General features: G+C 39.7%; 1 protein-coding gene across 3 annotated transcripts in view; it reads right to left on the bottom strand.

The window, feature by feature from the left end:
- The window catches only part of NYAP2 (neuronal tyrosine-phosphorylated phosphoinositide-3-kinase adaptor 2), a 257,207-nt gene that overhangs the window by 62,394 nt on the left and 180,673 nt on the right, over positions 1-14,140 (bottom strand). For all 3 annotated transcript variants that reach the window (XM_044241717.1, XM_044241718.1, XM_044241719.1), the window contains one exon: positions 8,553-8,759. In XM_044241717.1, coding sequence (XP_044097652.1) covers positions 8,553-8,759 — 207 coding nt within the window. The remainder of the gene's footprint in view (positions 1-8,552; positions 8,760-14,140) is intronic.

The following is a 14,140-nucleotide window of genomic DNA, read 5'->3' as shown; positions in this document are numbered from 1 at the left end:
ATTGCTACCAAGCAGAACAGAAATGCTGTAAGAGAGATTAAGATTTTTTTGATAACTCTGTATAATGCAGTAACCAAGTCTTAAAGCCTGCACCTGATCCTTTCTCCAAATTTTATGAATATAGACTCAGGGGAACCCCAAAACAGCCGTGGCACTGGCCTAAAATCTTTGTTGGAAAGTGCACAAATAAATGAAGCATGGGCTGTTTCAGTAATAGTGATCCTGGAGCCAGTTACATTATGTGTATCTAGAGAAAACCCTGTATCACATTTGCACTGAGCTGCACTTTCCAAAGGAAACATTCAGTCTTGGTCCTAGAAAAAAAAAATCTTAAACCTTTACAATAAAATCGAATGGTAACGGAATAAACTGTGGGCTCACTAGCTATTATAAGCCAGCTTTATGCCAGGCTTTTCTATGCATTTTTAAATTTAATCCTCATAATGACCCACACAGTGAGATTTTCTGTATCTTTTTTATAAAGATAGAAAAACTGGGATACATCAGTGTTACATAATTTCCTCAAATCATTCCCACCAAAATATTAATTTACTAACATTGTTGCAAAGCATGATTTACTTGCACTAAAAATAACAGGGCGGGGGGATGGGGCATGATTAGCTCAGTCCATAGAGTACGGGACTCTTGGTATCAGGGAGTGTAAACCCCACAATGGCTGTGAAGCCTACTTAATTAAAAAAGAGAGAGAGAGAGTGAGAGAGAAGAACTGCATAGATTTAGTGTTCTGGCAGGAATTATTGTCATAAATACTGTTCCACATTTCCCAGTCCTGCCACCTAATCTGATGCTGCTAATTTTGTGTGTTTGTGACCCTTCCTGGATATGAAGGACTGAATCCTGAATGTTTTTGAGATATAGCTGCTGGGAGGTTTATCAGCAAAATGAGTCATTGATTCCAGCATTATCAAGTACAGTACAGTAAATATGCTTCAGAATTTTCAAGAGGAAAACATCTTTCTTAAAAATCAACTTGTAAAAATACAGTATTCAAAGACTACACATTTGAATTCAATCATCGTTCCCTTTGCTAGATCCCAGTTTTCTGTTGCTTATATTAAATGACCCCCATTCAGCAACATCTCCTTGGCAGGCATCCAATCTTAAGCCTTTGGTTAACACCCAAACACCTTTGTGATCTTCCCAGTCTTCAAAGAGGTGATCGGAAGGTGAAGTAGAATTGTGACTGATGGTCTTAGGAATCCTAGTCTGGGGGATGAGTGTGCTACGTCGTCAGGTTGGAACCCGAACTCTCACCATCCCCAGCAAAACCACCCATGATCCCCACTTTACCTGCACTTCTCTTGCTCTGTTCCCTGTCTAAATTCAACTCAGTTCATGTCCTAGCTCAAATGCCACTACTTAATGAGAACCTTCCCTGTATCACCTGCTATCAGTGATTCTCTCTGCTCTCTCACAAAGACACTTGCAAAGGTGTTTGGAATCATAATGATAACTAGTATTTACTTAATATCTGTTGTGCTCCAGACACCATGCCAAGTGTGTTAATACATTATCTCATTTAATTCTCATCTTTAATTCTCAATAGCATCTATGAGTTAGATACAATTATCATCTATCTTTTATGATGGAGCTCGGTGACATGATGGGACATACCTAATATTATCAACAGTTTAAAAAAAAAACAGATTTCAAATTTAAATCTAGGTCTACTGGATGACCAAATCACAGTTATACTTCATGCATGCTTTTACTAGTCATATAAAATTCACTCTACAAACATGGCTTGTGAAAAATGGCACATTCCTTTGTTTTCTTTAAATGGAATCAAATCCATAGATGGTCTTGTTTCCCTGAACTTGTGTGCACAGGACTCTTCTTGGACATGAAGGGCTAACTCAGGAATGGTGGTGGAAGGTATTTCTCTGCGGGTCATGAAAAGGCCCAGAAGTGTTCTGCAGAGCAGATTAGATAAGATGGATCTTTTAGTCTTCAGACCACACTGGTCATCAGGAGGAAGTCTCTTCTCCAGGCATTAAAATCCCCATGAAGTACAGAATTCTATATTTGGGAATTTGGAACCATAAAGCATAAAGTCCATCTTCACTGGAAACTGCCTGTCAACACTTGCCCATCCACCCGACCTCCCAGTCAGAGGCCAGGCCACTTTAGTAGGATGCTATGCAAGGATAAGCTGATAGTCCTTACTATTCACAGAATGCCACACTTCTGTTTCTCTTCTGAAGTTTAAAAACAAACAAACAAACAAACAAAAAACCAAAAAAACACAAACAAACCAAAACAAAAAAACAAAAAACAAAAAACCCCAACACCTCCTTTTTTGATAATCAAAAACTGTTTACTATTCTTGGGGCGCCTGGGTGGCTCGGTCGGCTAAGAGTCCACCTTTGACTTGAGTCATGACCCCAGAGTCCTGGGATCAAGCCCTGTGGGCTCCCGGCTCAGAGGGGATTCTGCTTCTCCTTCTCCCTCGGCCACTCCCTCTACCCCTTTTGCCTCCCTGGTTCGTGTGCATGCTCTGCTGGTGTGCATGCCCGCTCCCTCTCAAATAAATAGAATCTTTAAAATAAAAAGCTATTTACCACTCTTTAATCCCCATTCATACCAACAGCACATCCTTCTCAAGGAGCTGCAGCTTCTGAAAAATAAAAGCCAGGAGGGCAGGATGTCTATTGACACCTGCTGTTTCTACTATAATCCACCCTCTCTGCTTCAGGGTCATTTCTATGCCTCCACCCAATGGGATGTCACTGCTTGACTTTATAAGCCAGAAAAGACAAATTGGTAGACTTTAGGTCTTACCCAGTCAGAGGAATTAAACTATGAGAATCATTTTTTTTTAAATGAAAATTGAACAGTATTTAAAAATTGGGAGATCTCACATAACAGCAATTAAATCTTGAGATTTGGGATAAACAGCTCTCATGGTGACCATTAGCTGGCACTGAGTAGCTTCTGGGCCCTGGAGAGGCTCCTGTGCTTTCCAGGTCACCTGCATTTCCATCATTCAGTCAGACGTTCATTGGTATGCAGTAGATTTTCTCTGCAATGGAGAAATGTTTTTTCCATGTCTAAGCTCCTAAAAATTGTGGAAATATATAACTTACACCAAAAGGGCTTCAAGTTCCCAGAAAAATGGGGAAAATGCTTTCCTTTGTGGAAGTCAGGAGCATTCCCACATATGCAATGTGCAAGCAAAGGATGTCTGTTTTGAAGGAGTCCCCTCTCCTAACTCACTCGCTGATGTGACAGCAGCTTGCCTCACACCTCAGTTCGCATCCCATGTCGGACCTCCTCAAGAGGGCAGAAACACACATGGTTATCTTTTAAAGATCTTTCCACATAGAGTTGAGACAGGGCCCTTCTGAATTTACTTCCAAAAATGCTTCTTCAGTCTAGACTGGCAAGGCCAACCCAACAGAAGTTTGCCTCATCTTTGCTCAACTTCACCCCGTGTGGAAAGCTCTCTACACCTTTCTGCTCAATTAATAATAATTAATATTATTTTGTGGGTGCCTGGGTGGCTCAGTTGGTTAAGCCTCTGCTTTCGGCTCAGGTCATAATCCCAGGGTCCTGGGATTAAGTCCCACATCGGGCTCCCTGTTCAGCTGGGAGCCTGCATGACTCCCCCCACCCCCATCCTCCTGCTTGCACTCCCTTGGAGAAATAAGGAAATAAAATCTTTTAAAAAATTATTTTTTAAAAAGATCTGACATAATCTTAGTTTAAGACTCCACTAAGTTTTCCATCTTTTTTCAAGCCTGCACTGATTTTCTCTTCTCTGAATAGTAATCTATAGTAAGCAGTAGATAATAGTGAAAATGCGTTTAGTTATACTAATTAATATATGTTCAATATATTATTTATGTTCAATAGTTTTGTGTTATGAAGAAGTATAGTAAGATCTTTGAGTAGCAGAGACCATGTTTTGTATACCCTGTGTGTGTATTTATCCCCCAGAAACCATTACAGAGTTGGATACAAGCCGCTTAGAAACTATTTGTTGATTGAGTCAGTGATTGAAATCTGAATTTTTGTGAATACTCTATTTACTTGTATAACTTCCACTTTTTCCCCTTATTTTCATGAGCATTTGGGTCCCAGACCTCTACCGCCTTCAGGAATCACCCTCTGGGGAGTCTCTGATTTACTAAACAACAGTGACTTTAATAGAGTACCACAGCAACCAGTGGCAATGTTAATTAGAACTGAGATCTCCTGACACATTCCTTCGCTTTACTTCAGCAATTCCTTCATTCCTCAAAAGAGCTGTTAAGAGCAGCCATTCCAAGCGGCTAAACTACTTTTGGTAAAGCAATAGTCTGTGACTGGTAGCAGTTTGTGAGTGTGTGTGTGTGTGTGTGTGTGTGTGCGTGTGTAACAGAGAGAGGGAGAAACCAGAAGCAGAAGGTTGGCAGACCAGGGTATTGAAAGATACGGGGTATGGATAAGTATAACAGGTGACACCTTTTTTCCTCTGTAGTGTTAGGTGTGGGACCTGAGTACCTCTGTTATTTAGGAAGGAGGATTATTGGTTGCAGTTCTAGTGTTTCTGGTAGGGGACAATAACGAACAGGAAGTGTGAAGAAAAGGAAAAGAGTAAATACTGACTTCCATTCCAAAGCAGCAAGTCCAAAATGCGCCCTTTGCTAGTTACTTGCCTATTCTGGACAAAGACCATCTCACTGATGAGTATCCTTTAGCTAGGGCATCTTTTGGTAAAAAGACCAAAGGTGAGTAAACTTCAGACTTTCTCATTTTATATATTTTCTGCTAGTGAAGCTATGACATTTTCTAGTATAGAATTGGCATATTTTAGGTGCTTTCTTTTTAGAAACATTAAAGCTACTAACTTAACAAACTTCCTTTTCCTTTTCTTCTTTCCCTCAAAACAGGTACAATGGTAGATTCAGTAGGTAAAATTGCAGTGACATATTTGGGAATGACTGACTTCTAAAAGTTTAATTATAATGCTCTTTTGAGTGTGTGTGTGTGTGTGTGTGTGTGTGTGTGTTTAAGAGAGAGAGAAAGAGCATGAACTGAGGAGGGAGGAAGAGGCAGCGGGAGAAGAGAGAATCTTAAGCAGGCTCCATGTCCAGCACAGAGCCCAATGTGGGGTTCAATCCCACAACCCCAAGATCATGATCTGAGCCGAAATCAAGAGTCAGACACTTAATGGACTAAGCCACCCAGATGCCCCTTGAGTGTTCATCTTATAGTTTCTCTGGCACATAAGAAACCCTGACTTTGTTATATATGGGATTCCACATTTCCCCTGTATTTCAAGTTTCTTTTAACATAATAGAGACACAAAAATGTCTTTATAAAAAATGTACCAGAAATCTCTTGTTCTTCCACTTTTTCTACATCTTTCATCATCTAAGATGGAGTGTGAGGGAATGAAAATAGTGAGGGAATGAAAATATTTATGTTGTTTCTTCTGGTCAGTAGACAATTTACTTCCCTACAAACACAGCTGAAAGACCCAGGAAAGCAGATTTTAGATGTCATAAAGCGAAAGAGATGCTGCGGGAGTTTGCAGTGGAAGAAAGTAAAAGTATGTTATTAATTCTGTTTACACTCTAAATTTCTTGGAAGAGTCACATCAGTGTCAAAAAAATTACAATTTGCCCATTTTTATGCACCTTTACAAATGTTTAGTAGAAGTTGAATTGTGGACCATCTAATTGTTTAATTTTTGTTTATTTCACATGTTCTTCTTCTTTTGCCCACACCTTAAAATGTTTGGGTTCCCCAGGATCTAATCTCCGTTTCCTTCTCATCTCCGTTTCCTGCTCTTCTACTTAAGAGTCAGCCAGTCTTAGGGTTCTAACCACCCCCAAAGGTCTCTAGCCTCAGTCAGTAATACTGCTAAATCTCTTCACCTACACTCCTCTAATTCCAAGTGTCTACTAGATTCTTAATTAGATGTCCAAGAGCACTGCCAACCTAACATAGTCAAAAATTGAGTCCTGACTTTCCCATTCAACCCATGGTACACAGTTCATCTCGACGACTTTTGCTTTAGTTAATGGCCTCCCAGGGACCCCTTCTTGAACCTTGGAGTGATGGTGAATTGTTCTTGATAAAAACTGAACTGTATTATACCTATCTTAAAAATATTTAAGTGACTATAAAACATCCATCTCATAATGTTTGAAACCTAACCATGATGTGGCAGATACTGTCCATTGCTTATGTAATGCCATCTTCCCTTTCTCCCTGAGAATACAGACTGCTGCTTTCATTTCCCAGTAGAAGCAGAAGCCCTTTGATATAAGAGAAAGAAGGGTCCTCTAAAAACTCATGGAAATCCCATTCCTCTTCCCTGAGTGATGGGTCTGGAGGACATGTCTCCTCGTTTAGACTGGCGAGATGGAAGGGACTCTTGTCTGAGGAGTGATGCTGCTCAGAAACGTTAGCTCATGATCATAAAAAAAAAAAAAAATCATCAAAAGTAGAAGAAGGGCAAAATTAAAAAACAAACAAAACAAACAAACAGGGGCACCTGGGTGGCTCGGTGGGTTAGAGACTCTGCCTTCAGCTTGGGTCATGATCCCAAGGTCCTGGGATCGAGTCCTGCATCGGGCCGTCTGCTCAGCGGGGAGCCTGCTTCCCCCTCTCTCTCTCTGCCTGCCTCTTTGCCTACGTGTGATCTCTGTCTGTCAAATAAATAAATAAAATCTTTAAAACAAACAAAAACAAAAACCAAAAATCCAGAAAGTCCCTTTGTCCTCAAGGACATCATTCAACAGTTGGGAAATACCTAGAGCTGCCTCCCTCCAGATCTGTTATTACTTAAGCCACTGCTAATTGACATTTTGTTGCTGAAAGCATTTCAGCATTCTTGCTTTCTGGTACCAAGCTACTCTGCAATTTCTTCAGTCAGGGTTCCCCCACCTTCCACTCCAAACAAACAATTATGCTCCATTTCATAGAATTTTAGGTGTCCATCCAGAAGGCAGACCTCTTCTCCATCATCCTCCTGGGGAGCCCCTCCCGAGGTTTCAAGCTTTAGTTCAAATGTTACATCCTCAAGCAGTTACTAATTTACCTACCCAAACCCCTTGATTGTTCTTGCCAAAATCATATACTCCCAGGAAACATGAAGTGATTTCCCCTTTGTTTCATATTAGTGTTTCATTTGACCTCGAACACCTGAATGCAAGGATGTCTTATTCAACACTGTGATCTCAGACACTAGAACAGTGGTGATTATCTAATAGAAATTCAGGTAATACTTTTTGGTTTTATATCTCTAGTCCTAATAGGAGTACATATTATTCATATATTTTATCAAACTGGTACAAATTTAAATAATTTTAAAAATACTACTAATAAGCCTAAGATTAATCCTAGTCCCAACTGAATCAAGAGGTCAACCTTCTTAGGGAGAGATGTTTTTTTCTACAAAATATAATTTGTTCCTATGTTTCTTTTCCTTTTTGAGGAAATGCACATATCTTCTCATATACCTATAGCTATTTATACTTTGCTAACAAAAATAAATTTTTACTTTCTGCTAAATTCACTTGTCTCTTCTCCAAGATTTTTATGGCTCCATCACGAAATAAGTTACATTTTAAGTCTGGGAAAGATACTGCTCTGTCTCTGCCCGGGTCCTATTCTAGAAACATCCCTTCCCAAATACAGAGATCATTCATCCTGTTCCAATTTTAACTTGTGCATAACTGCCAGAGAGTCCACAGGCTAAATGCATGTAAATTGCTTTCCAAGATGAGTATCAGAGTTGAAAAGAACATTAAAGGATTGGTCTTTCCTTCAGAACCTTAACATTCTTGAGGGATAGAAACCTGAAAACTACAGGAGGTCACTTGATTATTTGTTTTTTGTTTTTTGGGTTTTTTTTTTCCTTCAATTGACAGCTCTCTGTAATTTCATTATGTAGACTAATCACTTCAAAGCAAACATATGCTGCTTTTAAACATCTGATGCTTATAAAGATATTTATCTATTAACAATGCAAAATTGCATTGCAGATTTTAATTTCAACTGGTAAAATCTAAAGGTGCATTTGATTAAAACGTTCTAACTCTTCTAACGTAGAGCTGGAAACTCAGCAGCGTGCCCACGGTCCCACTACAGCATTCAGATCATCAGTCTACATGCTTCATGATATCTACTCTCCCTCCTGCCTTCAGTTTTTGTTACCTATATATCCTCACTTCTGTTTTCTGTTCATTTTGTCCCAGTTGCCTAAACTCATCTCTGAAGCACAGAAAGCATAAATTCTAAATCACTTAAACTTTATAAATTAAAAGTGCTTTCAATGAGGCCTCTAGATGCTTTAGACGAAATTTAGTACAAGATGTTCTGAGCTGTTATTGCTGCTTCACCATACAACTCCAAGAAGAACTGTTCACTTCTCTACCGTCCATGTGGATAATGCTCCCTGGAGTGGTATAACACATTGTCTCATCCCTTGGTGTGAAGGGCTGCTTATATGCTGTCTCTATGAGTAGGGACAGCCATATCTGTGGTTATGGTCCTCTAAGTGATAATGGCAACTGAAAGACCATTATCTCTCTTACCTGAGCTGTGGTTTCCTGCTAACAAAGTGGGGCTCACAGAACATCTTCCCAGTCTACTGGTAACCACAGGTGGTCCTGGTGTTCCATCCCATTCCTGAGCTTTGACAGGCTCTCTGGAAGATGCCCCGTGATGAGCTCTCTCTTTGCTGTCCAACTTTGGTAATGGCTCCGTGCTGTGGCTTCGGACTTTCAGTTCCTCTGTCGTTTCTGTGTATTAACCAGAATTACATTCTGTTAAACCAAAGTTGAATCCTTCCAAGATTCCTTTAAAACATTAAAGAGCGTTTTTCTCAAATGTTTTCAATATATTTGGTGGTGGGGGGGGCACCCGGGTGCTCAGTTGTTGAACATATGCCTTTGGCTCAGGTCACGGTCCCAAGGTCCTGAGATCAAGCCCTGCATTGGGCTCCCTGTTCAGTGGGAAGGAAGCATGCTTCTACCATTCCCTCTGCCTGTGTTCCCTCTCTTGCTGTCTCTTCCCCTGTCAAATAAATAAAAATTATGCATATATATATATATATATATATATATATGTTTTTGTCAATTTGGGAGTGTGTTGGAGATTACAACATTTAAATATAACAGGTGTGCAAGTTAATATCATTGGGAAATAGTTTTCTCATTGGAAGAAGAGAACGTCAATGAGTCTTCAGTCTTCTAGTAACTCTGTTACTCAACTCCAAGGAAACTTCTTAAAGAGCATGTTAGACTCACTGTCTTTACTGTCTCATCTTCCATTCATTCTGCCACGCACTCTGAATTCATGAATTCAGCCCACTACTCTGCTAAAACTGCTTTTGCTAAGCTCACCTACTGCCTTCTAACTGGCAAATTTAAAAAACAGTTTTTAAGACATTTGACAACTCTTTGATTACTCTCATTTATAACTTCAATTCTCTTGGCTTCAATAATGGCCCATCTTCCAGGGCTGTGTTCTACATCCAACACTACTTCCTTGCCATTCCTATGTTCCTTCCTCCATGCATCCCTTACGTGCCATCCCCAAGATGGGAGCTTAGCCACCATTTTTCTCATTCTATATACACTCTTCCTGTGATTTTTATCTTCCCAGATTGTTAGTGATTTCTAAATAGTTTACCACAATCCTGAATCATTATCCTTAGCTTTAACTCATTTATCCAATGGCCTGCTAGGTGAGTCCATCTGGATGTCCCATGGATAACACAAATTTAAACATTTCAGATCTTGGACTGACACCACTTCTCCCTAAACCAGCAGCTCCTCCTGTCCTGTCTAGCCTATCACCCAAGCTAGATGCTTGTCTTTCCTTTTCTTTAACTGTTACTTCCCAACTCATCAGTCAGCAGAGTCTACAGATTTTATTTGTGAATATCTCGCTTTCCCTTCTGTTGTACTTAGTATCACATCTTCCTCAATTAGTGTGGCTGTAACTCTAATCATTGCCCTTGAATTATTGAAGCTTGTCTCCTATTCTCTATCCTTGTTTCTCTGAAGTATGAGCTCCATATACTGTCAAAATAATCTTTTTAAAATGCAAATCTAACCAAGTGTATTTTTCAGCAAATGATTGCAATAGCCATTCTGTTACACATATACAGAAGTGCTTAAAAACACATGTCGTAAAGATGGTTTATGAGTGATCACCGCTTGCTGTGTTCTAAACAGTGTTATCTCAGGGAATGGATGTGATAGCCACTCTCTAATGCACATAGAGAAGTGTTTAAAAACAAAAACAAACAAAAAATGCAAGCCTGTTTATAATGTAGCCTTGACTAAAATCCTTCCAGAAGCCTCCTTTTACCCATAGACTTACGTCTAATCTCCTTATTATGACCCACAAGATCCCCACTGTCATTCTTCCTTTCCTCTCCAACTGCATCATTTTCCACATGAACACTGTGCTCAAGGAACACTACCAAACTGGCTGGACCTTCTTCCTCCCCACTCCACTTCTAACTCAAACAAGGCTGTTTTTGTGCTATTGTCTTCTACCTCATCTGCTTTGAAGATCTTTGTATCTTGTCTTTGTTCCTCCTGGAAGGCTTCTCAGTCATGGACACTCAGTTTAAGTATCCTCCACCCATATCCCCACCCCATGCTAGGATTTCCTCATCTCTGCATTCCATGTATCTGCTCTTCCCAAAAGGTCCTGGGTTCTTGGAAGCAGGGGCTAAGATTTGTTTTGTTTCATGGTCTTTAGCACCTTGCATACTGCTCAATAGGTATTTAATTAATTTATTTATTTAGTAGTTTTCTCAACACCTCAGGCATCTTTCTGATGTGTGTGGGAAGTACAATGTTCCTAATGGAACAAGAGAATGAAGCGAGTGTTGTAAATGTATTAAAGTGACACAAAGTTAATAGTATTTTCAAAAATCTGATTATCAAACAATCACAAGTTGTAAAATACACCAGGTTGAAAGTTTCATTCAAATGAGAATTCGTTGGGAAAGACTGCAGTGGAAAAAAAAATCACAGAAATGGTTCAAAGAATGTGTATTTGCTTTCTTTATGTTTTTGTTCAAACACTTAATGACTTGTAGCAGCGTGAGAACACAAATGTTCCACTTTGGTTCCCCATTACCTGAATCTATGGTGCAGAGGCAGACATGGTTTGTAATATAGTCAGAAACCCTAGGTGAGGTCATCTGAGTGGCCCAGGTTCGCAGCTCTGGCATGGTCATGGGCCAGTAACCCACATCACTGAGCACTGGGTTCTCCTCTCAAAGCTTCATTTTTCTTAATTACAAAATAGAGATAAAACCAGCCCCATCTAACCTCTCCAATTTAACTGGAAGGATCTAATGATTTTCTACATTTAAAAAAATTTTTTTTTAAGATTTTATTTATTTGTTGACAGAAAGAGAGAGAGAAACAGCAAGCGAGGGAACGCAAGCAGGAAGAGAGGGAGAGGGAGAAGCAGACCCCTCACTGAGCAGGGAACCTGACCCAGGGCTTGATCCCAGGACCCTGGGATCATGACCTGAGCCAAAGGCAGATGCTTAATGACTGAACCACGCAGGTGCCCCATTTTAATATATTTTTAAAACTAGGTCGTGCTACACGTGTAAAAGATACTATTAATTTAAATAAACTCTAGCCATTTGTTCTTTATGAATTTATTTAATCTTTCGACATCTGGACTAGATAATCACTGAGAAATTGAAAACACAAATGGAGAATTGCCAGGCCACATATAAAAATAGAACTCCAACCCATTATCTATATGGGTAATGAGCCCAGAAATTCAGTCTACTTTCTTTGAGTCAGACTTCTAGGAAGTCAGACTACTTACTATGTCTAACAAACAATCCAGGCAGCCAAACAATCCATGTGACTGTTGGCCCCAAACAGCCAGAATTTATGTAATCACTGATAGCTTCCCTAATTTTTGCTCTTGCTTCCAGTATGGGACCCCCAGAGAGAATCAAATCTGCATTCGCATCCAGTCACATAGGATGACCCCCGGGTTGGCCTTGCTTGCAGCTTCCCATGCCAACAGCCTCCGTTTGGGTCCCATCTGAAGTCTAGCCCATTTCCCACCAAGAATTTCTTACTTTTCTCCCCGCCTTCAAGTCTCTGCAGTTCTAAGTATGGTGGCTCACTGCCTTATTACAGCAAGCTCTTAGTAAATAGCCTTTGCCTGTTCGCATTTGTTTGCTCTTCATTTCTGCGCACATTGCTATGGTTCCTTCCAGCTCCAGAAAGCTATACCGTTGTGTAAACACGTCATGAATATTATTTTATGAGAGAAAACTTAAACCAAGAAGGTGGTCTTATAATAACAACCTCAGAAAGACTCCTGGCCTTTAAATGGGCCCCATAGAAGCCCGAATCCCAGTTACACTAAAATGGAATATAGGAAGTAAAAATATTTAAAAAGTGATACATTCCTGCATAATAATTACAACAAGACAATTTAACTAACACTTGCTTTTCAGTGCCCTGAGTCAAATGGAATAAAACCAGTATCAGAAAAGAACATCATAGACTATTTCCAAGCTGTTTATTCACAGTTTCAAGGAAAATGTAACTGTGGCTTCCAAATGTCACAGCCTCAAAGCCTAATGACCCATCTGTTTCACTTTACCTTCTCTTCCAGATTTCGAACAAAACATTGAGATGCTTGCTTTTATTATCAACTTCTGTATTTTTTTCCACTACGAATATTAAGCATTTACTATCTCTCTCTCTCTCACAGACAAACACAGACGTGCACACCCCCAGTCCTCTCCCACTGGGACTGAAACTAACCAAACTAAAAAATGCTTATACATAACATTGGATCCAATCTCCTTCCTGCGGCTTTGGGTAGCATTTTAAATATGAAAGGCTGAGGTTGTGTGTCAGAGCACCTCCACCAGCATCAGTTTCTTTGTTCTTATTCAAATTACTCGCATACACAGACTGGGGAAGTGTCACTGAGGTCTCCAACCTCAACTAAATAAAAGCCCAATTCAGCTTTGGAAACAAAAAGGAGTCTTTTTTCCTTCTTTGTTTTCAGGCTCCAGAGGTTAGACTTCAGGGAATTTTGGCAGATTTATTTAGAGAAACTTGAACAAAAGGATAGAAGAAATCATGCTACTTGGACTTGTGTGTGGATATACCTTAATATCTACCTCCCAGACTGAGGACAAAGTTGAAAAATCTGGAAGAAAATCGTAAATGTACTATTGAGAATTTTATTTGGGAAAAAATCTAGTTTCCTACATAGATTCATGAGAAGATTCCTATAAAATGCATTTTCTAAGTAAAATACTACGAAAATCTTCAAAATAGCTGTTGCAAATAAACAAATGGAGAGCAGACAATCAGACTAAGAAATATATTCAAGAAGACAGATCGAAACCTCAAAGAAATCTACTCAGAGGATCAGGAGGAATTTATCCCATTCCATATATTTCAATGTTTTCTTAAAGCCTGAAGAACAAAATTGATGTTGGTACCATAAACTTTCCTGAGCAAGGTCAATCTTAGGCACTGTGGTAAATTTCTAGGTGGGATCTTAATTCTTTCAGATCTAAGTTCTTAGCCTCATCATGAAGCACAAGGCCAGCTACGTGGAAGGTGGTAGTCCTTTGCTCTCCAATGAAGGACTGAATGCCATCTATTGCTCTAAAACCTGATGCTCTGTCCTTCCCCCCCACTCCTGCTCCTGCGAGCTGTCTCTCAAAAAACAAACAAACAAATAAATAAATAACCTTTTTCAAAATTAAAAAAATTTAAGTCTGACATTCCCACTGAAATCTGATCTTGAACTGAAATGTTGCTGGGAGAAACGTATGTAGATTCCATCCCATTCATCTTTCAAACTGTGTGCTTTGCATAATTATGGTCTTAAATTTCTTACGGTGTTCAAGTTAAAGAAGGACAAGTAAGGATAACAGACTAGAAGCAACCTTTTCATGACCAAAATATTTTTCTTCAGGTTTCCAATTCTATCACACTTCATGCAGCTAATTCTGAAGTTCCTTCTCAGGAATCCCCCTTCTTTATGCTGTATCTGGATTTATACTTTGTCTCTTTGGCTTCTACCTTATTCCTCCTCTTGTTCTGCATGCCTTCATGGGGGCCCTGGGCCATCTAGAAGGGCTTGGCTTCCCAGG

This window comes from Neovison vison, chromosome 3 (assembly GCF_020171115.1).
Source record: "Neovison vison isolate M4711 chromosome 3, ASM_NN_V1, whole genome shotgun sequence".
NCBI lineage: Eukaryota > Metazoa > Chordata > Mammalia > Carnivora > Mustelidae > Neogale > Neogale vison.
This window is presented reverse-complemented; position numbering and strand designations above follow the sequence as displayed.